This window comes from Labrus mixtus, chromosome 14, assembly GCF_963584025.1.
Source record: "Labrus mixtus chromosome 14, fLabMix1.1, whole genome shotgun sequence".
NCBI lineage: Eukaryota > Metazoa > Chordata > Actinopteri > Labriformes > Labridae > Labrus > Labrus mixtus.
In genome coordinates this window covers 3,431,620-3,444,928 of record NC_083625.1, presented here as the reverse complement: position 1 = coordinate 3,444,928, position 13,309 = coordinate 3,431,620, and the positions used below count along the sequence as shown (strand labels likewise).

The 13,309-nt window shown below is 41.8% G+C and overlaps 1 protein-coding gene across 2 annotated transcripts in view; it reads left to right on the top strand.

The window, feature by feature from the left end:
* The window catches only part of capn5b (calpain 5b), a 61,233-nt gene that overhangs the window by 10,142 nt on the left and 37,782 nt on the right, over positions 1-13,309 (top strand). The window contains exons 1-2 of one of the 2 annotated variants that reach the window (XM_061056132.1): positions 5,150-5,466; positions 6,333-6,506. In XM_061056132.1, the coding sequence (XP_060912115.1) occupies positions 5,422-5,466; positions 6,333-6,506 (219 nt within the window). In that variant the 5' untranslated portion in view covers positions 5,150-5,421. Of the gene's footprint in view, positions 1-5,149; positions 5,467-6,332; positions 6,507-13,309 lie in introns of those variants that run through there. The other variant, XM_061056131.1, reaches the window with a different exon arrangement.

The following is a 13,309-nucleotide window of genomic DNA, read 5'->3' as shown; positions in this document are numbered from 1 at the left end:
TTCAAGTGGATTTGTTTTTCTTCCTTCACTGCCGTGCCGGTTAGAGGTTGGAATAGATGATGGATTTTTATATCATACAGTTAATATTCAAGCTAATCATTAAATGTTTGAGCTTGTTTTTGTGTTGTTAGCTGTTCTTCTTGATCTGGTTCTCTGACTAATTCCCAATTAATTAGAAGAAGGTTGGCTTGTCTGTAAAGACTTAAACTGTAATCTCAACGGGACTGTAACGATTATTGTCAGCTCTGATCAATCTGCAGTCAACTCTCCGGATTAAAGGTTTGAGTCGACACAATGGAAGCAAAAAATGAAGAGCACAAACTTCTACAGTAAGCCCTAATAGTGTTGCTTCAGTAATCTTTAAATTGTAGGTCCCTGGGTTGGAAACCGGAGGGTCACCAGTTCAAGTCTCGGTGTGGACCAAAATATGGAAGTTGGTCTGGTAACTGGAGAGGTGCCAGAATTTCCTTCAGGGATTAATGAAGTATATAAAATTCAAACTATTAACACCAAATACTCAACTTTTCTGTTCTGTTTTTAAAAGGACCTGAACAGTGTCCGTTGTATCTCCTTATCTCTGCTTTAAGCCTCATAAGCGTTCATGGGCATAACATACCAAAATTCCCAATTTAGCCGTCAGTTGTTGCGTTGCATTGTGGGTTTTGTAGGCATTAGGTGACTATGCTACATATCTGGTTAGATATTTTTATTGAAGTGAAATACAAAATCATTAAAGTACAATGTCTTACAATTTGATCCCATTTAGATCCTTGAGGTCACAAGCACACAGGTGTGCAGGAGAAGATTATTTTTGATACACAATAAAATGTGTTTGAGATAATCAAGCTTTTATATTAGACACTTTTTTAAGTAACTGATCGCAATGATTTAAATCCAGAGAGGAAAACTGAAAACAACATTTATTACTTCACTTGTTAAATACTTGTAGGTTTGAGCCAGTAAAGTATTTATCAGAAACTTGCCAGTGAAAGCGATCATAAATTGTTGCCACTCTGTAGACGCAGGTCTTTTAAAAAAAGAAACAGTCTTTTGTTGCTGATCGGTGAAGTGATGCCGTGTGCGTCAGTCAGCAGTTGTTGACCGTTGTTCCACTTATTTCCACTCTGGGTGGTGGCATATGATGTGGGCACGGGGCATTTGAAGCATGCTCTATTCTCTCTCACCATGAATGACAAACAGCATCAGAGGGAAAAGAGAGCGTTCCTCCTACATCATCTGAACATCCCCGCCTCCCTGCTGTTCAAAATGTCTGAAGCATCCAACGCAGTAAAGGTTCAAACGAGCACAAGACGCTAGCTCGGCTAACACCATCTATGGACTAAGTTGAACTCAAGTGTTCTTTCTTAAAGTCTTAATTTCTGGACTTTGTTATCCACCAGTTTTAAAAAGGAGCACATTTTACTACATTTAAGATATCTTTTGTCATTTATTTTATCACGCGTCACCAGTGAGCTAATATTAGCATACATAAAATGTCCATTACCACAACACAAAGGCCAAACTGAGGTTCTTTTGACAAATGGCATGTCCCGGTGGTTGGACAATCTCTGTTGAAGATTGTACAAATTTCTAACTTTGTTTCCAATAAGAGGTTTGAGACTTGTTTTAGCCTTTGTTGCAGTTTAACTCTCAGATGTTTTGGGTGCTTCTTTGCCAATTTAATCATCAAAAGGCGACCGTCAGTTAACCTGGAGGACAGCGGATCTGTATCGATCTGCATGTAGATGTGGATTTGTCAGTCCATGGTCCCCTACCACTCCTGCAGACCAAACAAAAGGAACGCCCACCGTGTCCTCGAACTCATCTGCGTTGCTCAAAATGATCCATTTAAAGAAGACCGATCTCTCCGTGAGCAAAATATATAATGTCTTTAAGTTCTGAGTCTTGATACTCACCAGCACCCTGTGTTAGTGTCAGACGTTGTTAATGTCAGAGCGGTACACTGTACAGGTCATGCAGGGTCCAGCTGTGATTAAAGGGGAATCTTGTTAAAGCTCCTTAAACGGGTTACCTTGGCATGGAAACAGTACGGTGAGTTCAGCCATCTCGGTAAAGCAGCAGCTGATCCCAAATCTACCTGTCTTTGTGTGTCTGAATACATGTGATTACAAGAAGAACACAGGGATGGACCTTCACTCTAAAAACAGAGGTGTTGGCATTATTTATCTGTGGGTTAAAGTCAGTGAAAATTTACTTCTAATGTTTTGTACAAATTGACTTAACCTATGTTCAACCGTTTTTGTACTTACACTACCTCAATTAAATCCAACAGTTATCAAATCCTTCATTTTAGAGTTGTACAGGACATGTCTTGTTGTGGTGGCGACCATAGACACGACATGTTTATCGTTGCCGGGGGAAACACCGGATGTTACGTCAAAGACCGCTGCATAAGAAAGCGTGAGCTGCTCCTGAAAGCTGCCGTACTGTCGCTGTATTTGCTACTGCGATAAAAAAACGTCATGTGAATTAAACTCGGATACATTAGCTCGCCTGTAAAACATGTTCTCTTCCCCGGGTCGGTTTCGCCCGTTTAGTCTTGACTACGGTCAACTCGGACGTCGTTTTCATTGGGTTGGGTAGCAGCCAGAGAGGATCACTCCCATGATTCCCCGCCAGCCTCGACGTCATCTTTTCTAATTATTTTGATTGAGACTCCCCCTGGTGGCAGAATTTATCAGATGAGCCATATTATGAGTCCAGCTCGGTGAATTAGGGTGTTTTCCATTGGAGAATGAATAGTCTCCATGCTGACAAGGTTCCTGTTTTTTTTAACTCCCAACTATGCGTTAAAATGACGATCATGGGATCAGGTTGGACAGTGGATTTGAAAACATCAGGTAGTGTTGGACGGACTGAGCTCCAATCGCTTGACAAATTAGGACAATGGCAGAGTGAGTGTGCTGAGGAGGCAGGTGAGAGTTTACATTTGTCACAACTTGGATCTTCAGTGGGAACATCTTTGAGAGCTTGACTTTTGAATTGAAGGCGATTCAGCACCTTTAATTGAATAAGGCCGTGTCTGGCACATATGGAGTGTGCACCCCTTTCAGGACTTTTCTCCATCCCTGCTCTGTCAAAGCTACCCCCAAGTCCTCCTCCCAAGCTGATCTATGAATACCCTTTTTTTTTTTTTTAAATAAAAGAAGGATATTTAAGATTTTTGATACCACTCTTTCGTATCAGAAAGTTTTGACAGCCTTAATTGCCTAAACCTAAAATTGGCTTTCACATTTCTATTTTCACTCTCTTAAATATATCATCATATCAGCCAGCTCTTTGTAGCCCGTCTTACATAAAGTGTGTCAGTCAGCCAGCAAGCAGCGCAGCCAGGCCTGAAACATTGATGCAGAGGCGTTCACTGACCTGACACTGCTCTGAGTGTTTTTAACTTATCTCTCTGCATTGCTGAAACCTCTGGATGGCAGATGTATTGATAACGAAACGATAAGAGAGGAAAAGACAGATTGCAAATTAAGGTGAAAAACAAAGTTCAGCCATGAATGATTTCCTCTTCTGAAAAGAGTACAGATTATGAAACTCTCTTGTTGTTCAGCTCTTGTTTTAATGGAAGGACTTGGTGATCATGATCCTCGCCATATTTGTGCACTACCGGGTGGTTGTGGCTTAGTTGGTACAGTCGGTCGTCTCTCAGGTCGGGGGTTCAATCTCCAGCTACATGTCTGATGTGTCCTTGGGCAAGACGCTTAACCCCAAGTTGCTCCCGCCGAGTATGACGTGTATGAATGGGATCATTTCTTTTCTGATGGTCACTTTACCCAGCAGCCTCTACCATCAGTATGAATGTGTGTTTTTAAAACGTTAGATCAACACAGACTCTTATCAAGAGTTACCAGATCCAAATTTCTTGAGGAACATTTAATTCAGGAATAATTACAGTTCCAGATTCTCCTGAAGCCATTTGATCGAAACGTCTTCATCAAAGATTCATGAAAGTGACAAATCTGACTGATGGTTTGTGAAGCATTAACGAGCTCTCACATATTTTCTTTTCCCTGTGTGTGTGTCAGAAACATTCTTTAAATAATTAGCCAGATCTATCAATGCTTTCATTTTGAAGCCTGACTGATACAGACTTTTCAGGTCAAAACTAATTTAGCCTTTTTTTTTTTTTTTTTTAAATCATTCTCCCATCATTGTTTTATCTGAAAGAGGGAAAAAAACATTCAAACAAGGCACTCTCTTTGTGGCTTGTAAAGGCTTTGATTCGTATAACAGTTTAGTAAAAAAGAGGATGGTTTCATTTTTGCTTCACACATTCCTCTTCCTTTTAAGAAACCAATCAATCTTGATTTCTATAGCACATTTAAAACAACCTAGATTGACCAAAGTGCTGTACAAAAACACAATGTAAAACCAACAAATAAAATAACATATACAATGAAACACAATAAAAACACAATAAATAGGAGCATGAATACAAATGTCAAAATGTCAAAATGTCAAGCTCAAATTATATTAAAAGCCAGAGCAAAGTCTGAGTTTTAAGCAAAGATTTGAAACCATAGACTGTAGTGTATAAAACATGGACGTCCACTCAGAGACGTCACCCATTGATTTCCAAAGAGGCTTTATGAAGCCCTAAAACCACAGTTGCCATGTTGGAAATATTATCTCTACCTGACTTTCAATCAATCTAAAAACGTTGGAGCTGAGTGGGTTTTTAACCTCATGGAAAATGGCTTCAACACGGCAGCTGTGGCTCAGTTGATAGAGTTGGTCGTCTCTCAACCAGAGGGTCAAGGGTTCGATCCCCAGCCCCAACATTGTCATGATTTGGTCTTGTGTAGTTTATATTTCTTGCTTTAGTAGTTCTCGTTTCCTAGTTTAGTTTCTAGTGTTTTTATTTTGGTATTTCTCATCCCAGTGTTCCAGGTTCTAATGTTTATCTACGTTGAGTTCCCTGTGTGTCTTCAGTGTTTCATGATTTATTTTGTAGTTGTCCTCAGTGTTTCCCTCCAGACTTGATCGCCCTCATTGTCTTCACCTGTGTCTTGTTGGTCTCACCTGTGTTTGATTACCCCATGTCTATTTAGTCTCTGTGTTTCTTCCCTTCTGTGTCACTTCTGAAGACACACAGGGAACTGAATGTAGATAAACACTAGAACACTGGGATGAGAAATACCAAAATAAAAACACTAGAAACTAAACTAGGAAACGAGAACTATTAAAACAAGAAATATAAACTGAAAATACAAACTACATAAGACCAAATCATGAAAAACGTACTATACAAACTCATGGCCATTTACCATTTACAACGCGTCCACCTTCCAGTCTGATCAGTAGGTGGCTTTAGAGGGAGCACAGAGGGGAAGGGGTGGGTGCAGACGGAGCACTGAGGGAATGCTACTTTAAAATTCATGCCAGTTCTTGGAAATGACCAGCCCTGCCTTTAAGATGGAGCGAATATTGTTGAGGAAAGTGAGTAAATGAAGCGTTCAGCTGAGAATTAAAGGAGAAGCTGAGTTGGATTTTCTGGCACAACTTCACCATCTACCAAGGTGTGTGAAGAGTGAAATACTTGAAGAGGTCAAAACGCTCCAGCAGCACTTGTAGTATGAAGATCAACTTGATTCACTCTATTAGACCGACACACTACGGCTTGTGGCCTTCAGAGACCTTCACACCACAAGTGTTTTTGACCTCCTCAACTGATAAATACAGGAAATTATATCGGCAGTACAACATGGACTTCTGTGTTGGTGTCATTTTCGACGCGTAATCTCTGTATTTAAGATCACAGCTATCATGAATCGTGTTCGATGGTGAAGTCATAAAATACAATTCAGATTAAAAGGTTTGTGTTGTTTCAGTATCGATTATTCCTCCAATACCTCCGTCTTAGACCGCCTCCGGTCCAACATGCTCTGCCAGTACTGATCTGATCAATGTGTCCGCGGCTCCTTTAATGTAGAACAGTGATAATTAGGCCCCGGAGGATATCAGTGAATTGGCAGATTAATCATTTTGACCCAGTGGATCCAGGCTGTGTGGAGGCCGCAGAGCACATCGACTTTGCTGTTTTCCACCGAGAGCTTTCAGTGTAAAGGTATTAAAGTCGGCTGGATTCTGCTGTCACTCAGCTTTGTGTGAGCAGGAGAGCGGAGGTGTAGGGAGGGAAAATTGGTTTTCAAAATGCCATGGGGGAAGCCGCTAGTTGAAGGAAAAAAAAACATGTTTTTTTTGACTGAATACTGTGTGATGATATGATGTGTATCTGTGTGTGTGATACGTGCAGAACAACTTAAGCCTGACAGGTGTCCCTCCCTCTTTTTGGTGTCCCTCAGGGCGGCAGTATGTTCACTTCAGTGAAGGCCTTCGAGGGGCAGCAGTACTCCACCCTGAAGAGGCAGTGTCTGCAGAGTGGCCTCCTCTTTGAGGACCCCCGCTTCCCCGCTACCGACGACTCGCTCTTCTACCTGGGCAACAGGATCGGACGCGTGGTGTGGAAGAGGCCTCGGGTGAGTGGGTGAAGATATCTGATGCTGTTGATGACTGGTTATTATGTCTCACCAACATCAAGCCCCGATATTTCAAAACAGTTTAAAGCTGCAGCTTATTTTACAATTCCCATGACTGCATTCTTGATTCATTGATTCTTTGTTTGTTCTTTAAAATGTGAATGTAAGGATATGGATCAGTGCTTCCTGAATCCTAAGATGAAGGACTCATATATTTATTTGTCTACAAACAAACATTGTAATTGTTATAACTCGCCAATAACAAATGACGTCGAGGCTGGCGGGGAATCATGGGAGTGATTCTCCTGCTACTCCTAGAAAACCGACCTGAGGAAGAGAATATGTTTACCGACGAGCTAATGTATCCGAGTATAACTTGCATGACGTTTTTTTTATAACAGCAGCTCTCAGTAGCAGCTCACGCTTCATTATGCAGCATTCTTGGATGTAACATCCGGTGTTTCCATGGCAACGATAAACACATCGTGTCTGTCAAAACAAGACACGTCCCGTTGCAACTATAAAATGTCGGATTTCTCTGGCTTTGATAACTTTTGGAAATATTTGAGGTAATGTAAGTACTTAACCAAAAAAATATACCACAGGTTTAGTCCATTTTAAACTAATTTAGATATTTTAGTGTAAAATTCAACATTTTCAACCTTTTAATGTAAAAACCGACAGCGTGTTGACTCATGTTTTCAGATCTACTTTAGTTCAGAATGCATCAATTTGACCCAAATACAGCGTAGCTAGATAAAATGTTTTTTCTGTAACAGCTTAGCTGATGAGGTTTACATGAGCCCGGGACAAAATGGTGATGGGTCAAAGTCCAAACACATGTTTCAAATCTCATATTCTTAAAGGTATTATCAACAGAAACTTAAGTAAAAATATTGAATTGCCACATCATGTCAGAAGTGGGCGGCTGGAGTCAGGGCCCTGATTGGACGATGTAATCCTCGTTCACTTGATGGCCGTGCTGCGTAATCTGTGCGGTGACAAAAACGAGAGTTATAAGCATGGTGTGCACAAAACGTCCATCCACTCCTGTGACGATGCAGTTGACTTAACGTGGACGCCGGTGCTATGCAGACACGTTTTGGTGGATCAGAAATCTGCTTCATTTGCGAGGAGGCTCAGCAGCATTGCATGATGGGATGAAATCTGACTGCTTCAATCTTCAGGAGGTTGTGTGAGACACAGACTAACCAGATGTTGACGCGGAGGCACTGCTGTCAGTTAAACATCTTGCCAAACTCCCTGCAGAAATATGTCAAGGTCATTTTTTTATGCAACTTTGCCATACAGTAAATTGGGAGCAGTTATTGGTCCTTTAAAAAAAAAAAAAAAACATTCACACAGAGAGCTCTCGGTGCCAAAGAGCGCTTCAGGACGAGGGTTTGATGACTGAATAATTCACTGAATAACAGTGTGTCAGTGTTCATTTGTCCCCGCTTCACTCCCCTCTGTAGTCTCCTTGTATAAGCTGGTTTCTGTATGTATGCTTCGGCAGCAGATGATATCAGGGCCTCAGGATTTTTAGAGAGCTGACTCCCCTGTCGCCGTTATATCCCACTCACACAGCGAGGCCGGGGCTCTGGAAGGAGTAACCTCCTTCTGCCTGTGTGCCGCCGCAGCCACAGCCAGCATGCATCGCCATGGAAACTGGGTCACACAGATTATACGTTTGGGTCTGTGATGTCAGTCAGGCAGACCGAGAAGTGGAAGAAGTCAGGAGGAGAGAAGCAGGAGGAGCATCCTTTTTATTGACACTCTGACTAGTGGTGAGCAGTTTGACCTGAGATCCAGATCATAGTATTTTGTTGTTGTTGCTTTTTTTGCAGTAACGGTATTATATCGCAGTTTTACAGTACATTAAAGGATTGCACATATAAACAGATATTCCCGCAATACGGCCCCATTTCCCCATTAACGAGGTCATATTATGCCCTTTTTGGGGTTCATATATTTAATCTATGTACCTACTAAAGTATGTTCACAATCGCTAAAGTTAAAAAAAAGTGTCTGTTTTCATGTACTGCCGCTCCATGCACCGGCTCTCTTCTGACTCTCTCTCTAAGGCTCTGAAGTGCCCACGTTCAGAGTCCACCTGTGTGCCAAGTCTGATCTGATTGGTCAGTCGCTCAGCACAGTTCTCGGAAATGTCCCGCCCATATTTACCATATTGGGAATGCAGCCACTTTGGCTCCAAGGGGAGCATAAACATTAGCACCTTAGCACTACTGTGCTACCGCAGGCTACGGCATATCGTGGGCGTGCTACAGAAGTTAATGGGCGTGCAACATGAACTGCAGGGCTTGCCACAACGAGCCAATGGGCTTAGATCAGTGATCTCACACTGACAAGACGTCACACTGGCAATTTTTTTTCGAGGGGGGCTAGAACCGAGCGTTACATGCAGCTAATGCTGCAGCTAACAGGAGGACGTAGGAGAGGACGTAGGAGAAGCCGCATTTCCGCGGACTTTGAATTTTTGCACATGGATGTGCCTAAACATGCACAGGACACTTGGAAAACACACTAAAGAGCATATAAAACCAGAAAAAGCATAATATGACCCCTTTTAACAAGCCTTTTAGATGCATTCCTCAACTCATGTCTATGCATGAGACCAGAGAAAGATGTCGTTTACAGCAGCTGTATTTTTTTCAATAGATTTATTTGGGCATTTTCTGCCTTTATTAGAGAGATAGGAAGGTGAACAGAGTTGGAAATCCGAGAGAGAGTGGAGAATGACATGCAGGAAAGGATCCACAGTTTGGATTCGAACCTTGGCCGCCCGCTTGGAGGACCACAGCCTCTATGCATGGGGCGCAAGCACTAACCACTGCGCCCCCCCAGCATCTATATTTTGGATGATACCAAATGCATAGACCTGGTCTGACCACCAATTTGAGCGTTTACAATAATCGCATAAAAAAAAGTATTTTTATAAGAATAAAGAAAAATAAGAAAAGTATTTTTTGTAAGCATTATACTTTCTCCTTTCGATTTCAAAATGTTTTATCTCCTGTCAAAAACCTTCTGACATAACCAGTCAAGAGTGTCTGAGTCTTTCTAACGCTGTAGTCCTGTGTGTGATGAGAATAGAGGCGTTGCAGTCTATCTGACAAAAGTCTCAACAACAACAGCTGAATCCGTTCATTTTAACTTTATGTTTTATATTTGAGATTTAAGCAAAAAACTCACTCAGACACAGAGCAAAGAGGATGTGGCTACAAGACACGATCTGGAGAGGGTGAAAATAGAGAGTATTTTGAAATCAGCAGTGGTGACTTCAACAGCGCCTTTCTGAAAAGCTGAAAAAGGCTTATCATGCACATCTCTATTCTATAGAGCTAAAGATGTGTCACATTGTTGTCTTTATTTGAATCAGACTTATTTATATATTCGCAAGTTTGCTTTTTAAGTAATTTTTTTTTGTCATTTTTGCCTTAATTGGAGAGGAGAGCTGAAGAAGGACAGGAAATGTTGGGAGGAGAGAGAGTGGGGGGATGACATACAGCAAAGGGCCGAGGTTGGATTTGAACCCACGGCCACTAGGATGAGGTCTGTTACCTCTGTACATCGGGCAGGTGTCATAACTGCTCGGCTATTGGTGCTCGCGCTCTGTTATATTTGATCATATTTTAAAGAAAAGCCTCCACCACAGATATGAAGCCATTGCCATCACAAAAGCACGCTCCTATATTCAGCAATCTGTTTTGTCTAATCTGATTCCAAAGAGTTCCACTTTGCAGATGTTTCTATTGGGTGTCATCTCCCACTCAGAGTGGACCAGCAACCTTCACTCTTCCTCGCTGCATAATTGATAAACTGCTTCCTGTAGCGGCGTTAAATGTTGATTTAAAATGATGCACAGCCAAATGCAGAATTCATTAATTTCGGCACTCCAAGGGTTTACTGAAGCCTGTTTCACAAGAGCAATTCATTAAGACTGTAAACGGTGGCAGCGACGTGCGGTTTGCTGATGGATCTGCATCTACGGAGTCGTCATGCAGCGGCCGACAGATCTGTGTTCATCGTCTTTATGATGAATGTGTGGAAGAAAGGTCGCAAACTGGAGCTTGATGTTTGCAAACTTGATCAGCTGTTCTCCTCAGCCGTTTTCGCATATGCACTCTGGATAATATCTAGATGATTATGGGAGGACTGCTGACTGTGACTCTGCCCGCACACAGGTCAAAGGTCGTACTTTTCTAAACTGTTACACTGGCATTAATGTTGCTTTGGTTCTTATAGAGTAGAGGTTTCAGTCGGCTGCAGCTCAGTGGTGTGTAGACTTCTATAAACATCCACATGCTCTGTTCAGCCTCCTTCACAGACTCTGAGAAAATGCTCTCATCACTTTAAAAGCCTGTCAGCAGCAGTCTGACAAGCAGCAGTGAGTGAAAACACAGAATCATCCAAACTGGTAAATTATCTCCGTGGACTTCAGTTCCCTCAGAGACATTTTCAGCTCATAAAACCTCCTTTGTCTGCGTCAGCAGCCCAGGGTAGTTCTTCACACTTCTGTCCACACTCTTTCATCTTACCTGATTAAACCTTAAATGGATAAAAACATCTTTTTAAGTTTGATGTGGTGAAATGGTGAAAGAGATTTGAACATCATAAGTGAGATCTAAGGTAATTCAAAACCCTGTGAAGTATTTTGTTTTTTGGTTTCATTTCATGCTTTTTTTTTTTTTTAGAAAGAAGCACTATAATTTATTCATGGAGAACAGAAAAACATTGGACTGAGGCCAAAGAGTTAGCTGTTTGATTATTAAAAACTGGCGTTCAACTTGATGTAGGTAAACACACATCCCTCTTTAAAGTCTTTATGTGATTTTTCACACTTAAATATAATATAAATCAAGTATATCCTCTGAAAATAACTCTGTGAGTCATGACTGTCTACAACGGGTGTAACACCCGAGTCCCACTGTCTGTGATGTTTTCAGAGTTTTCAGAGTCCTATCTTCACTTTGTTTACATCGCCCGGACGGCCGGCTGACTCCTCCCCTCGTGTATAAAAGTTGTTTAATTGAGGGACTAGAGAAAAGAAGAATAACATACTGTACTCACTGCTTAACTGTGTTTCTAGATCACGCTCATTTCAGGTAAATTTACATGCAGTGTGAAGATACGAGCATAATAAAGATCGCGACATCTGCTGGATCAAAAAATCACATATAAAGCCTTTAAAGGAAGAATGTGCAACTTTTTGATCCAGTAGATCAAAAAGTTGAGCTCCAGCATGAAACCAAAACAAACTGCTGTTAGGCCACGCCTCCTCCATACTGAAGCCTCTGCTCTCCTCCAGAGACACACCTCCAACACCCCTCTCCGCTCACGTTCACACAAAGGAGTTTTGAATTAGAACGCACAATAATTAAGCATCATTAAGGGCAAGCGGTGGACAAAATTGTACTTGGCTCGAGCTGCGATTACCTGTGTCCTGTGTTGTTGTGTTAGCATGCTAACGTTAGCACACTTTAGCTAGCTCATAGCTTCATATTGCACATAAATTGACCGTGATCTAAAAACACTTACGTGACATCCAAATAATCAGTGAGTATGTTCTTCTTCTTCTCTCTGGTTCTTGACTAAAACAGCTTTTATACACAAGGGGAGGAGCCGGCCGCCCCGTTGACAACAACACAGCCAGCGGGACTCGAGCTTCTCCCTCATTGTAGACAGTCATGACTCAGAGACACATTTACACAGGATAGACTGGATTTATGATGTATTTATGTGTCAAATGTCACACATTCTTCCTTTAACCAGCCAATGAAATCACCCCTTTTCTTAACTATTTCAAAAGTCTTCCTTCAAGTAGCCTGTTGGGAGAACTGTGTTACAAACGAGCCCTTTCCTTTGGCTCCAGGTTCCTTTGGCTCATTAGCGTTAGCATCATCTAGCTGCTGAAACTGTCTCCTCCAGTCTTCAGATCAGGTTTCATGAATTAGTCTGGAAACTCTCTGTTTGTTTAAATTTCTACATCAGCATGTACAGACCAGGATGCCTCTAGGTACTATAAATCAGAGCATGACGACTGCAGTAGGTGGCTTAATAACATCCAGCTCACATGTCATCTAGTCAACATAAAACACAGAGCGGTCTCACACGTTTGTTTGTTTGTTTGTGACATGACATGAACTAACTGTCCACGTTCATGTAATCTCTCCACACATCATCAGCGGTAGCCATCTTGTTTGTTTACAAATGTTATCTTGAACGGGGGGGGGCTTCTCTATACTGTCGTCGTATCAAACTTGCCTCATAATGGCCGTGAGTGGCCTGACCTACATCAGGTCCGATGGAAAGCTCTCTGCAGTGGGAGGAGGATCAGACGCATCTGCCAGAGCAAATAAAACATGAAACCGCAGATTTGTCTGGTCTCCAGGCTGGCTCGCACTATGCTGGGAAAAAAAAAGCAATGGAGGCTAAATGTGGTGGGTTTGTCTTTGTGTTTTCATGATGTATGCCACAATGCTGTGAAAAAGATGAAAGACATAGTTAGTGGGCCCTAACTGTCGCCAAGAAAACAATACTGCTAAACTGGAAAAGTAGGAAAAAGATCAGCACATCACAATGGTTAGACCTCCTTACACAACAGATATCAATGGAACAACAATCTGCCACACTCAAAAACCAAACTCACAGAATTCAACAAAATATACTCCACAATCCTCACCACCGTGTTGATGCCGGTGAGTTGATGCAACAGCAGAACCGGGCAGGTGAACGAGGAGGAGAGAGGAAATTAGCACAACAATTTGAATATAATTTACAAA